Source organism: Durio zibethinus, chromosome 18 (genome assembly GCF_047325235.1).
Source record: "Durio zibethinus cultivar Kanyao isolate XHJ-2024 chromosome 18, ASM4732523v1, whole genome shotgun sequence".
In the NCBI taxonomy this organism is placed as follows: Eukaryota; Viridiplantae; Streptophyta; class Magnoliopsida; order Malvales; family Malvaceae; genus Durio; species Durio zibethinus.
Genome location: NC_143179.1, coordinates 11,022,870 through 11,037,205, shown reverse-complemented (window position 1 = coordinate 11,037,205; position 14,336 = coordinate 11,022,870). Strand labels below are relative to the sequence as shown.

The following is a 14,336-nucleotide window of genomic DNA, read 5'->3' as shown; positions in this document are numbered from 1 at the left end:
GTAAATATTGAAATTTAAAATTTAAATCAATAAAATTTTAATTTTTAAAAATAATTGATAAACCAACTTAGATAAATTTCAGATTCTATCACCAAACTTATATTTAACCATTGTCTTTCTTATTTTACATTTATCACTTTCCATCTAATATTGTATAATATTGTTGTTTTTTTAATATTATTAACTTTAACAGATGTGTACTTGCTTATTAATATAACAAGCTTGTTCAAACCTTATATTTTTATTTATTTTTTAACAAAAGTCCTTATGCTTCAAGCTCAATTGTTTTCTTTTTTCTTTTATTATTATTATTATTATTATTTACACAGATGAGATTAAAGCCTTAAAATATAAAAAGAGATTGTATCTTTGAAATTTAAATTTCAAACTTATACGAACCAATTAAGATAAAATTTATTTTTTTATTATTGATAATTCTTATGGTATGACTAATTGGTCAACTACATTTTTTCTTTCAAAACAAAAAGTTTTTAAGATAAGATTTTACTGAGTATATATATGGTGCTTAGTCTTAGCACTTATTGAATCCATTAATTTCTTTTAATTTAATTAGCATTATCTTAATTATATTCTTTATAAATAGCCAATTTTTTAGCATTTTCCTTCCAACTCTTTTGGATTCTTCCATCACCAGCCTCCACTAGTCATTAATTCACAAAAAAAATAAAAAAATAAAAAAATTCCTACCAACTTTGGTTTATCAATACCTTATTCCCACTTTTAAGTGATTCTAACTTTTTTTCTAATAAGAAACTCAATTCTTTATATCTTCATATGATCATAACAACTAGGATAATATAAACTTTGTCCATTTTTAATTTCATTTGGGTCATTTTTTCTCCCTTCTATTAACAACTTTTTTTTTTTAAGTGGAGGTTGCTTTTTAAAAATAAATGGGATAATATTTCACTTGATTTTTAATTATTGTAATTATTTTAATGTAATATTTAAATTAAAAAAATTATAATAAAATATCTAAACCTTAATTCTGTATATTAAGTTGTTTCAACCCTTTAGTATTATTAAAATAATGTTAATATGATACTTAAATGTTGATGTGAATAATGTCGCTGTTATGTGATAATGATGTGGTTATTACGTGTTATTTTTAAAGAATAAAAAATAATTAAAAATTTAAAAAAAATTTAAAATTTTTTTTTTTTTTTTTTTAAAATGACACGTGATAATTACATTTAGATCACGTGATAATTACGTGTCATTCAATCAGTATTTAAATATCACATTAATATTATTTTAATAGTGTTAAAAATTTGACTAACTTAATACATGAAAATATAATTTAGATACCTAATTAATTTTTTTTAGTTATCACATTAGAAAAAGTACAATAATTTTAAAGCCAAGTAAAATATAATCTCAAATAAATTAAAAAAATAGTCAAATATTAAAATTTAAATCCAAACATAATATCACATTTTAAAATGATTATATAAATAATTAAATTAAATTCTGAATTCAACAATATCCCTCTTTCTTTGCCGTAATAAAAGAAATTGTTTTTTATTTTTATTTTATAAACTTTGTAAAGTTTCTTGTAAAAAGAAATCCTTTCTTTTATTTAAAAATTTTTTTTTTTATTTTCTCTCAGAGGCTTTTCAATGACACAAACGTGGCAACCTTAACTATGAGATGGCGTGGCAACTGCAAAGAATATGGGTCGCACGTTGGGAAAAAATAGCGGCCCTCGAGTCCATCGATACTTACGTTAAGGCTCAGTATCATAGCCGTTGCAAAAGAGGCAAATTTAAAAAATTTGACCGTTAGGAAATATCATCACCTCTTGTTTCCCCTATAAGCCTTTCTATCTGGGAAATGGAAGCGTTGTTTTGTTTCTTTTCCTTCTGAAAATCCATGAAAATGGTGAGAGAAGTAGAACCAAAACAAACGCCACAAGTTTCAAAGCAAGCAAACCCAAGTGAAAGTGGCCAACATGTTGATACCTTGTTTAGTCCCAGATTCAAATCCGTGGCGGCCATGGCTGGTTGGGACGAGGACGCCCTTATCATTGCCACTCTTGTCGTCGAAGACACCCCTGATCGAGAATCCAAACACAAGAAACGCTCTGATTTGATTTTCAAGACTCCAACTTCCACCACTTCAAGAAGGTAGTAATTAATATTTGTTTCTTTTTATTTGATTTTTGATTGATTTATTTCTTCATGGTTTTGTTTTCCAGGAAACGTAGAGCTCAGAGAACTCCTGTTTCAATCCCTATTGCTCCATTAAATCTTGAGGAAGAAGAGACTTCAAAACAAGGTGATTAATTCTATGTTTGCTTCTTCGAATCCTTTTCTTTGTTGAGAAAGTAAAAAGAGGAAAGAAAATTGATTTTTATTGAATACTGCTGTTGCCTAGAGAGTGACAGAGAGTCAGTGGAACAAAGATTAATTGATGTGAATGAGGAGAAGAAAACACAAGTGAATGAAGCAACAGAACAGCCCCCTGGTGTTTCTTGCTCCAGTCCAGCTTCTCATTATATGGATAAACTTAGAGAAGCGCTTTCCTGTGCAGTAAGAATCGTCTAGATTTTGTCTCTGGTGTTGGCTTGGATTGATTGAAGCTCTTCTAATAATTTGATATTATTTGCTTGGCAGATCTGTTTGGATATCTGCTTTGAACCAAGTACCACTCCTTGTGGACACAGGTACAAAACCCAAATCTGTTATCTTGAGTAGTTTTTTAATTGATTGTCACTTTAGTTGAAACCCTTTGTTTTTTCCTGTTTGATTTGTAGTTTCTGTAAGAAATGTTTGAGATCAGCTGCAGATTTGTAGTTCCTGTTTGATTTGTAGTTTTTTAATTGATTGTCACTTTAGTTGAAACCCTTTGTTTTTTCCTGTTTGATTTGTAGTTTCTGTAAGAAATGTTTGAGATCAGCTGCAGATAAATGTGGAAAGACATGCCCAAAGTGCCGCCAGCTGATAAGGTAAAAGCAGCCCCAGGCCCAGCCTTCATTGTAATTAACTTCTGCCCTTATATACTGCCTGTTTGAACATGCAGCAATGGAAGATCTTACACTGTGAACACAGTTCTGTGGAATACAATACAGCTTCTGTTTCCGAAAGAGATTGAATCAAGGAAGGCTGCCAGAGCCTTAAACAGCCGCGAAGTTGAACATCAAACTCCAGAGAGTGGAAGTCGTAGTAGCAGAAGTATTCGACCGCAAATGACCCCTACCAGACATGCAAGAGTGAGGAGAAGAGGGATGATGAGCCAAGATGAGGATGCAGCATTGGCTTTAAGGCTGCAGAGAGAGGATCTTTCGCTGTTGGTAAGCACAGATACAAGCATGAGGAGAAGAAGAGGGACACCAGGCCAAGATGAGGATGCAGCATTGGCTTTAAGGCTGCAGAGAGAGGATCTTTCGCTGTTGGTAAGCACAGATACAAGCATGAGGAGAAGAAGAGGGACACCAGGCCAAGATGAAGATGCTGCATTAGCTTTAAGGTTGCAAAGAGAAGAATTCATGGAGTCTTTTAGGGGTACTCATCAGCAAACCAGAACCTCTCTTTCTTTAGCTAGAGCAAATTTGAGAGCCAAGATGAGGATGCAGCATTGGCTTTAAGGCTGCAGAGAGAGGATCTTTCGCTGTTGGTAAGCACAGATACAAGCATGAGGAGAAGAAGAGGGACACCAGGCCAAGATGAAGATGCTGCATTAGCTTTAAGGTTGCAAAGAGAAGAATTCATGGAGTCTTTTAGGGGTACTCATCAGCAAACCAGAACCTCTCTTTCTTTAGCTAGAGCAAATTTGAGAGCCATGGCATCTAGAGCCATCAACAATCGTGTGAGAGGCCGCCTATTATAGCCTTTCTTTCAAAGCTTCTTCATTGTTGACGTTGTTACTTGTTACTTCCAATGCAATGAACACGATTTCATCATATTGCAATCAAGTTTTTCTCAGCTGAGAATGATTGTCTTCCACAAACAGTTTCATCATACTAACTATTTTTTAATTGGATCTTCTTCAAGCTTTGCCTACAGGAGCTTCTTCAACCTGAAACTAGTCTGCCTCACAATTACATGATCCACAATAATTAATAACCCTTAATCAATCTTGATCACAATTACATGATCCACAATAATTACTTGATTCAACCAAAACTCTTGAAGCAGAAACCCAGAATACTAATTATGCCATTATGGTTTGCACAAATAAAAAACATTACAACTAGATATCATCTACTTGGGACGTTCTCCGGTCACACCAATAATCCATGAAAATGATATTACAAGACACTGAACTGACAAAAAAACAAGGCTAACAAGGTTTAGATAACTCAATAACAACAATGTTTCTTTAGTAAATGTGGATGGTGATGTTGTTAGATTGCGGCTGCAACGAGGTATTATTCGTGAACTCATGATTTTGTACTGTGAGAAAAAGTACTTCAACGGATCGATTCTTACTTACGGGTCACAATCTAATTTTTGGCTCTTTAACATGCGGGATCCTTTTCCTTTCTCTTTCCCTATCAACAGTGATGATTAACTAGTAAGTTAAAATTTGTGTGTTAATGTGCATTTATATGAAAAAAAAATATTAGTGAGATTAAAAAATTTATCACATGAATATATTTTAAAAAGTAATAAATCAATATTATAAATAATAAGATATATAATAATATTTAATCCTATTTATAAATTTAAAAAATTTTTCATAACAGTAATATTGAAATTCATATATTAATATTATGTAAAATATTAAAATTTATATATTTATATAATATATTATATGAAAATTATATATAACAACTCATGTTTGATAAAAAAATATGAAATATATTTATTTAATTTTGTTGAATTTATATATAATTATTGTTAATATTTTAAATTATATTATTTTTGTATCTTATTTTTATATTATTTTATATTATATTATCGTATTATATTTTAAATTAATTGATCAAAGTAATAATAAGTACAATAGCCTATTTTACACAGATTCTGTGATTCACCGGCTTTTAACCGGGGCCCACTTATCTCAAATTTCCTGACAAATTCTGTTCTATCTTCAAGATTCGGCCCACTTCATTCTGGTCTAACCTAAAACAACCTGATCCACCAGCACTTAACTGGGCTCCAAAAACCAACCCAGCAAAATCGGAAAGTCTCAAAAACAGACACATCCCTCAAATATCTTTCCATTTTCGTCTCCTTTCAACAGGAAGCAATCGCGGTCATGTTCTCTCTCTCTCTCTCTCTTGGCCTCTCTTCAACTTCGATCTTCTCTTCTCACACTTGGAACCACGTCGCTTGATTTCATCCCCGATCAGGTTTCCTTTCACATTCTACTTCTCCGAGCTTTCCTGAACCTTCCACTTCAAATCAGATCAAATTTTCTGAAAGCCTCTTCTAGCTTTCAGCTTCAGCTTCTCAAACTATTTTTTGTTTAATTTTTTTTATTTCTCTTATTTTCTTCTTTAAATTAGCTCTAATTAAGTTAATTGAGTCAGCTTAATTTAGGTTTTAGCTTAATTTTGTGAAGTAGATCTGCCGATGATTTAGCTAAATCAAAATTTTAACTGTTTATAGTTTGAATTTTTTGAATATTTATTTATTTTTTTGTGTGTAGTGAATGTTGAATAACATGGAAAATGAAAGAAGGAATAGTAATAAAAATGGGGATTCAAGAATGCGAGGATTTAGGCCTAGTTTGAGAGCAATGATGCTTGTGGTTGCGGTGCTATGGGTTGGTGTAGCTGCTTTGTATGGTTTATTGAAGCCTCTATCAAATGGTTGTATTATGACGTATATGTATCCCACTTATATCCCAATTTCCACCTCGGGAGGCATGTTGTCTGCGAAGTACGGGTTGTATTTGTACCATGAAGGTTGGAAAAAGATTGACTTTAAGGAACACTTAAAGAAGCTCAATGGAATTCCCGTTCTTTTTATTCCGGGCAATGGTGGTAGCTACAAACAGGCAAGGTTCTCCTCTTGGCATTGTAGTTAGTATTGGTATGCTTTGTTGTTGTAGATAGGAAAGAACACTTAAGTATGCTATGTGGTTTGCGAATGGCTTCAAAATGGTGTACAGTTCTCAAGCTTTTGTCATTCTTTCAGGTGCGGTCCTTGGCAGGTGAATCTGATCGAGCTTATCGAGGAGGTCCACTTGAACGTTCATTCTATAGAGAAGCTCATCCAGCTTCTGAGGAGGGAGATAATGTGGTTGTGGCTGACTTTAAATTACCCAATCAATATGCTAACAGGATAGATTGGTTTGCTGTGGATCTTGAGGGCGAACATTCTGCAATGGATGGTCGGATACTTGAAGAGCACACTGAATATGTAGTATATGCTATTCATAGGGTATCACTCTTATCATTTGAACTATTTTATTTGACAGAGTGCGTGAACTCAGTGATAGTTTTAATTCTGACTGTTTGGCATAGAACCTTGAATGTTTTGTATGTGGCTATCTGAGGTCACAGATGTCACTTAATCTGTTTTCGCTATTTCAAAGGGATAAATTCCTTAACGACATAAATCGAATCTTTATTGCAGAAGTGAAAGGTGTAAGTGTGCCCAATTTTTTTTAAAAAAATGGAATGAGATCAAAGAAAAATGTTATATATTGAGAGCAAGGTTTAACACAAAGGTCTGATCTCCAAATTCTTTTTATTATGTTCCATTGAATGGGGTTGTATTTGACTACCTCAGTTTGGCTTAGGGAGTCAAATGATGAAGCAATACATTTTATCATATCTAAGATTGCCATGTATGTTTGTTTGACACTGTTGTATGAGGCCATTAAAAAACAAATTATTTTGGTTCATTTTATCATCAATACTAAGCCTATTCTTGCAGATTTTGGATCAATACAAAGAATCCCGTCATGCCCGGGAAAGCGAAGGTGCTGCAACAACTGGTAGTTTGCCAAAAAGTGTCATATTGGTTGGACACTCTATGGGTGGTTTTGTTGCTAGAGCTGCAACGATCCACCCCCGTCTGAGGAAATCAGCTGTTGAGACTATTCTAACTCTTTCAAGCCCCCACCAGTGAGCTCTTTGTGGATTCTTGTCTATCTTTTTGTTTAAAATTTCTTGCTTTATCCTTTAAGAATCTGCTATTTCCATCCAGATCACCTCCTGTGGCGTTGCAACCATCCCTTGGTCACTATTATGAAAGTATAAATCAAGAATGGAGAAAGGGGTATGAGGCTCAAACCACTCGGACAGGGCATTATGTGTCTGACTCAAAACTATCTCATGTAGTTGTTGTTTCCATTTCTGGTGGTTATAATGATTATCAGGTATTTCGTCAGCTTTTGTTCTGCTGCGTAGTTTGGATTAGATTGTGTGCTTGTATAAAAAGAAAAAAGGTGCTTTATTTTTTTTTTTTGGCCTATAAAAGGGGTGCTTTATGACTTTATTATAAATATATCTTGTTTGAAATGTTGAATTTTGCCTAAATATGTATCCTGTTCCCCTTTCTGACTACAGGTACGCACAAAATTAGAATCCCTTGATGGCATTGTGCCTTCCAGTCATGGATTTATGATAAGCAGTACAAGCATGAAAAATGTGTGGCTGTCGATGGAACATCAAGCTATTTTGTGGTGTAATCAAATAGTTGTGCAAGTAAGTGGAATCTCTCTCTCCCCTTTTGGATAGTTAGGTTGGGAGAGGGGTTTGAACTAGTAACCTCCATTTTTGTGGTGATATGTGACTACCACCGAGGCAATGCTTCAGCCTTTCAGAGCTCAATTTTCGTTCTCGACAGTTTTGAATGTAAATGTTTTGTGTAGGTGTCGCATACTCTCCTTAGTTTGGTAGACTCCAGATCAGGTCAGCCTTTTCCTGACATTCAAAAAAGACTTGCCATATTCACAAAGATGCTTTGTAGTGGAATACCGCAAAGTTTCAATTGGAAGATGCAATCTCAGTCATCCTGGTCGACTCGGATTCCTATTAAGGATGTAAAAGACACTGATGGTATTATCTGTCTATTAGGACATTAAAATTTCAGTTTTTTGTTTTATGAAAACTTAGGAATTCTTTTCTAGAAATATATCTGCATGATAATTATCCTCGCCCTCAAAAAGAAATTACTAATACATGGTTAATAGTCAAAATATAATTCCAGAAAGATTGTAATTTATGACATGTTATGTCATGCTTGCAGTTTCACAAGTGCATACCTCATCTGTCTGTCCTAGCAGTGTTCATTGGAGTGATGATGTCCTTGAGAGGGATTTGTATATTCAGACAACAACTGTCACCGTTTTGGCCATGGATGGGAGAAGGCGGTGGTTGGATATACAGAAACTGGTGAGCTCTATATCACATCCGTAAATGTTTAGATTTTTTCTCAATGGAATTGTGTGGACAATGTCTACACTTTTATTGCATTGGATTTACATCTCCTGGAGGCAGAAATTATTTCTAAGCTACAGCTAAAGTTTCTCTTCTATTTCTTGTTTAGCATCAGTTTAGTAATCCTTTGACACCCTACCACTATGCCCTCCCCTCTCCTCCCCTCCCCCCCCCCCCCCCCCCCCAAAAAAAAAAAAAAACCCGTTTGCCCCTTTTCCTCTATTTTATGTCTTTATAGACAGTGCAAAATTCTCTTAGTGTTTACTTCTATCTTTAGGGGTCAAATGGAAAAAGCCACTTCATATTTGTGACAAACCTTGCTCCTTGCTCTGGAGTCCGAGTTCATCTATGGCCCCAAAAAGGAAGATCCTCTTCAGACATGCCTGCTGGTAAAAGGGTTCTGGAAGTGACATCAAAGATGGTGCAAATTCCTGCAGGACCAGCACCACAGCAGGTACTAAGTTGTTCTTTTGGTGAAATATTATTACTCATGCACTTGCTAGTGTTTGTTCTATGAACCTGTTGTGAGTTAGCACCTCGTTTCTTGCATCTTTGATATGTAAAACTCAAATAGTCCTAGGCAGGTTGAAGGTCTTGTTAATAGCAGATTTTGTTAGTAATTTTGTTGGCATTGGAGCAACAACTTATTGGGTCTTCTGATTTCATCAGTAATTTGACACTCCTGTTTTTATATACACTTCTACCAGATTGAGCCTGGCAGTCAGACTGAGCAAGCACCTCCATCTGCTGTACTTCATTTGGGTCCTGAGGAAATGCATGGCTTCAGATTCCTGACTATCTCAGTTGCACCTCGTCCGGTATTGTTGCCTAGTTCTTCATTTCTTTTTCCTTTTACAACTTCATCAGCTATATACAGACTAGGATTGTTTCTGGAAATTTGTTGGCCTCTTTTATGCTTATTCATCTTAAGGATTCACCTTTATAAGCATTTATCATGAACCTATCAGATGCTTTTTATTTTTGATCCATTATCGATAGCTTTGTGCATTAACTATCTATATTTGAAATGTTTCCCTTAAGGGTAAAGGAGTAGAAAGCTAAATTGCAACATCTAAAAGGATGGATGTGTGGTAACACATTTTAGTCATTACCATTTTCTTTGTCTTTTCTAATTTTCAACCTATGGTGGAGCCTATCAAACTTGAGCCTATTCAAAAGATCAAACCTTAATATGCATGTTCCATCATTGCTTCTAGAACTCTTTATCCCTACCTCATGCACATATATCTTTGGCCATTGAAATATGTAGGTTCCTAGGTTTCACAATAGTGATTGTTACAATACATGAGAAATGTGCATGCCAAAATGTTTAGGCTTCTTCGTATTTTCTTTTTTGCCGCTCTGGATTTTTTTTAATGGTAGTGCTGCTCTCTTATTTAACATATAGTTCAAAATAATTTGAGTAATTGTGTGCAGTGACTTTGTGGTGCTCAGACTATTTCAGGCAGGCCTCCACCAGCTACTTCCATGGCAGTTGGGCAGTTCTTTAATCCGGATGAAGGGGAGATAGAATTCTCTCCTGTATCAATGCTTTTATCGACACATTCCCATAAGGTGACTATCTGAAGTGCAGCCGTATAACTTCCTAGGATATGGAAAATTGAACATCCGTTTAATGTTGTTTCACCCACAAAGACAACTAAAAATTGTTCGGTGAATGATTTCAATGATGTGCAGGATATCTTTTTGAAGGAAGACCACCCCCTTGCTTTCAATCTGTCATTTGCAATTAGTTTAGGCCTTTTGCCTGTTACTTTCTCTTTGAAAACCGCAGGCTGTGGAATAAAAGATTCTGGGCTTCTTGATGAAGCTGGAGATTCTGAAAAAACTAGTAAGAATCTTAATATCTTTATGTTTTCATTGCAATCCTGAAGTTCTAGAAGTTTGTTTGGTCATCTGAATGTTATGCTAGCAATTAAGCCTTGGCATACCATTTAAGCCATCACATTTTTGCTATGGTTCATGATTGCTGGATATACTCTGGCTGTCTAGTTTTTCTTGTTGGCTTTTAATTAATTTTCATATTTGTGATTTTTTTCCATTCATAATTCTGTATTCATTAGTTTTCCTTTCTTTTTTCTGCTGGCCCATCCAGAGCTTTGCAAACTGCGCTGTTTCCCACCTGTAGCACTTGCTTGGGATCCTACATCAGGTCTCCATATATTTCCTAATTTGTATAGTGAGACTCTTGTCGTTGATTCCTCCCCTGCACTTTGTACTTCTACTGGGACAGAGAAAACCATTGTTCTTTTACTGGTAATCAGCCCCATCTTTTCTTGCCTGCTAATGTTACTTTCATTTCAAAATTCAGTTGTTCTGTTCTTAAAATTAAAATCTCTTTTTCTTCCTGATACCCTGCAGTTTGACCCACATTGCTCATATAAGGCAAGCATAGCTGTTTCTGTAACTACAGCTGCTAGCAGATTTTTGCTTCTATATTGTTCACAGGTGATCCGATCTAATCTTCATGCTTATTATTTTTCTTTCTCAGTTTCATCTAAATTTAGATTAGCTTCTATGAGTTCCAAAAATGATTAGATATTATCAGGTCAATGTTGCTTTGGAATGCTATGACCTTTAGTTGAGTTCACTAGGGTCAAGATATAATGCGATATCAACATATTGGTATTTTCAAATGACATTATCTTGTAATTTACATATAATAAATCAGAGTGCACTCATTGGCATTGAAATTATGTGCTGCATTCTGCAACCTGTAACAATTGTGAAGGCAGAGCTTGTGCTCTAGATACTTATGACAGTAACCACTTGTAAGCAACAAAGGAAACTATAATGTAAAAATGTGGGAGTTGTGACTAGAAGCAGTTCATGATGAGGGTCCTCAAAAGAATCAGATGTCCAAGAGAGTTCTGTATGAAATGAGTCTGATGATGAAACTATTGGTAGCATGTTGAATAACAGCCATTGGTTGTAGATTTTCAGGCATATGCACCCTCATTGTGTAAATGTTCCTATTATATTTTTCCAAACTCATAAACTAAAGGAAATTCCAATATTTAAGTTACATGTGCTGAAGCAAATTGATGGACACACTCCCAGTTTGTGCATATTCTGAAAATCATGTATGTTATGGGTATGTCTTAGGACTTTTAGTGAAGAGAAAGAGAAAAAAAGTGTTATTCAGATTCTAAAGAACCATTTGCTGCTGTTTTAAGTTATATACTTACTATTTTGCACTCTATGATACTGACATGATATTGGACTTTCTCATACAGATAGTTGGCTTCTCTGTGGCTGTTATATTTTTTGCTCTGATGCGACAAGCACATGCAAGGCCAATTCCTTCTATACTGAAAGCTGTGGAGTCCAACTTAAGAATACCATTCCCATTTTTGCCTTTTGCTGTTGTACCCATTTTGTTGTCTTTGTTCTTTTCCTTTCTAACATCTCAATCGTTTCCTCCATTCTCTAGCTTCACCATTGTGTCAATAATTTGCTACATATTGGCAAATGGGTTTGTAATTCTACTGATATTGGTATCCCAGTTGGTCTTCTATGTGGTTGCATATTTACATGTATTCATAAAAAGGAGGTTGGTGAACTCTCTACCTTTCTTTTGGAACAACACTTGAATGTTAATATGATATATTTTGTGAATGATATACAGTGAATATTTTAGATATTTGAAGAAAAGCATGAGAAAATTAAACAGCTTTATATCTTTTTTTTTTTTTTAATTTCCAACTGCTGTTATAAATTTTTGGAATGTAACTCCTTCATGATTTTGATAGAATTGTGTAATTTCTTCAAGATATGAATCATATAAGATTCATTGCTATTTTCATATACTACCTTATGTTTTAATACAAGGTTCAATTGTTTGCAGGTGGCAACTATGGGAAGGAAATTTCGGCTTTTTGTTTCTTCAGTGGTTTATGAATCTCTCTTCCAGGTTCTATTCATTAAAGGTAAACTCTTGGCCTCAACTGTCTGTACCTACTTAGTGTTTCAGATCTCTGTCAAATTATTTGGGTTCATTATCACCTTGCATCTACCAAAATTTTAGAAGTATAACTCTGGTTAAATAGCATATTTGCTTTGTATAACTCTGTATGAATGGTCCCCATTTAAACAATACCACTTCCAACCTGGCTTGAATCATGGTTCTCTCAATTTTGCTTGATGGAAGGGTAAATCTGTTGGATATAACTATTTTCAGTAGTTGAAGATTTATCACCATTTGTCTTCATTTTATGTGCATGGTCAATACTTTGAATTTTTTTATTTTGATCTTGATTTACTTTGGACACAGGTGGTAAGGGTTCTAAGAGCCAATCCATTATTTGTTCCAATATCAACGGCAATTGTTTTGTCTACATTTGTACATCCAGCACTTGGCCTATTCGTACTGCTCTTGTCTCATGCGATGTGTTGTCATAGTTCGCTGTGCAAGTGAGTTTCTGTTAACTCTACCCTTACCGTTATATTGGTTCCTTTTTATTGTAATATTTAAATACTTCATTGGTAGATTTGAACATATTCTGGAATGCCGGGACTTTAGCAATTGCAATCCACTATTTGTTATATGCACTTTATTTTGTATTCTCTTGGTAAATACTAAGCACATCCATTTCTTTGTTGGTGTGCTTAAGGTGATACTAAGCGTTGTTCCTTATTTTTTTGTAACAGTTCTTTGACAGCCTCATTTCGCAGCCATGCACGAAAAAAGGAATCTGATTACAAAACTGAAGGCAATTATTTGTCTCAGCAATTTACATCCAAACCTGGTTCCCCTTCAAAAGAAAACAGCTCTAGTTATGGTCAGACACAAGAAGATATTTTCCACCATCGGCATGGCTTACTGGTGCTGCATCTTCTTGCTGCACTAATGTTTGTTCCCTCTCTGGTGTCATGGTTGCAGGTATCAAATTGCCCAATTGTTATGCCTTTCCCTCTGAGCTTTCTCAAAAATGCATCCATTTTATTTTTTTTATCTCCTTTTGTGTGGTTGCAGAGAATAGGGATGCATCAGAGCTTCCCAAGGTTCCTGGATTCGTTCCTTTGCATTTTTTTGATTTTTCATGGTATCTTTAGTTCGGAGTCATTGTTAAATTCCTCATTGCCCTTGCCACACTTCTTGGGTCAGGAAGTAAGATTGAGTTTCATCTATCTAATTGCCGGAATTTATTCCTATCTCTCTGGTCTGTCTCTGGCTCCGTATAAAGTGTTCTATGCCATGGGTGCTGTTGGGATCATTTCCTTTGCATTGAGTATCTTACAGTTATGGACAGGAGCACCTCGCTTTGGAAGACGACGGCATTGGCACAGACACTAGAAGAGAAGTACATTTGAAAATTTACAAACCAGCCACAAGATAGACTGCTAGTCAGAATTGGAGTTAAAGGTTCGTCCAAACCCCCATCTTTTTTTCACTTGAGCTTTGGGAGAAGGCGAAAAATAGGAACTTTTTGTTGTGATATTAAAACGGCAGGGCCCCTTTTTTGTGGCTGTGCCATTGTTGATTCTAAAAGCATTTTGTTTCGAGGCCAGTCTAATCATGCAGTTTTGCTTTTCAATTGGAATGAAAGGGGAGATTTGAACAAAGAGGGACTTGATATGTTCAGGGTGTTGGGATTAGTTCTTGTATGAACCAGAGAAGGGAAATTTGCGAGCATTGGGATCATATTTATGTTATTATTTGAGGTTATTAGAATTTGAACTTTGATTACTAAAATTAAGAGTAACATTTTATCTGCGACCATCGGCTTGGGGATCAAATTTTAAACTTTTGAAAATTTATCGTTTAAGAAAAGTAAGTAAATCATTTGATCTAAGTTCGAAATTCACATTACAAAATTAACTGGAGATGTACTCGTTGAGTAAAGAAAATTTCTGGAGTACTAGAAATTAAGTTGCTTTCAAAAGGTAGAAAATACCGCGGGGAAAAATTTAATAATTTAAAATATGATACGATAATATGATATGAATATAATAT

The 14,336-nt window shown here is 34.8% G+C and overlaps 1 protein-coding gene and 1 pseudogene across 3 annotated transcripts; both read left to right on the top strand.

Moving 5' to 3' along the window:
- The first annotated feature begins 1,839 nt into the window (after window positions 1-1,839).
- On the top strand, window positions 1,840-3,922 carry LOC111300499 (uncharacterized; annotated as a pseudogene). Its single transcript, XR_016329513.1, has 6 exons — window positions 1,840-2,147; window positions 2,219-2,298; window positions 2,398-2,552; window positions 2,637-2,686; window positions 2,894-2,968; window positions 3,043-3,922. The product of XR_016329513.1 is annotated as an uncharacterized LOC111300499 (transcript).
- A 1,284-nt stretch (window positions 3,923-5,206) lies between these two features.
- LOC111299544 (phosphatidylinositol deacylase) lies at window positions 5,207-14,099 on the top strand. 2 transcript variants are annotated; one of them, XM_022894775.2, is made up of 19 exons: window positions 5,207-5,317; window positions 5,617-5,967; window positions 6,108-6,353; window positions 6,852-7,042; window positions 7,125-7,296; window positions 7,487-7,624; window positions 7,792-7,978; window positions 8,169-8,314; window positions 8,637-8,813; window positions 9,067-9,177; window positions 9,815-9,934; window positions 10,058-10,211; window positions 10,476-10,636; window positions 10,742-10,828; window positions 11,617-11,933; window positions 12,228-12,309; window positions 12,654-12,793; window positions 13,031-13,262; window positions 13,356-14,099. In XM_022894775.2, the coding sequence occupies exons 2-19, from the start codon at window positions 5,620-5,622 to the stop codon at window positions 13,674-13,676; spliced, it is 3,330 nt and encodes a 1,109-aa protein (XP_022750510.2). In that variant the 5' UTR covers window positions 5,207-5,317; window positions 5,617-5,619; the 3' UTR covers window positions 13,677-14,099. The 2 variants fall into 2 exon arrangements, with proteins under 2 accessions (XP_022750510.2, XP_022750514.2); XM_022894779.2 differs by having other exon boundaries at window positions 5,617-5,972.
- Window positions 14,100-14,336: the final 237 nt, after the last annotated feature.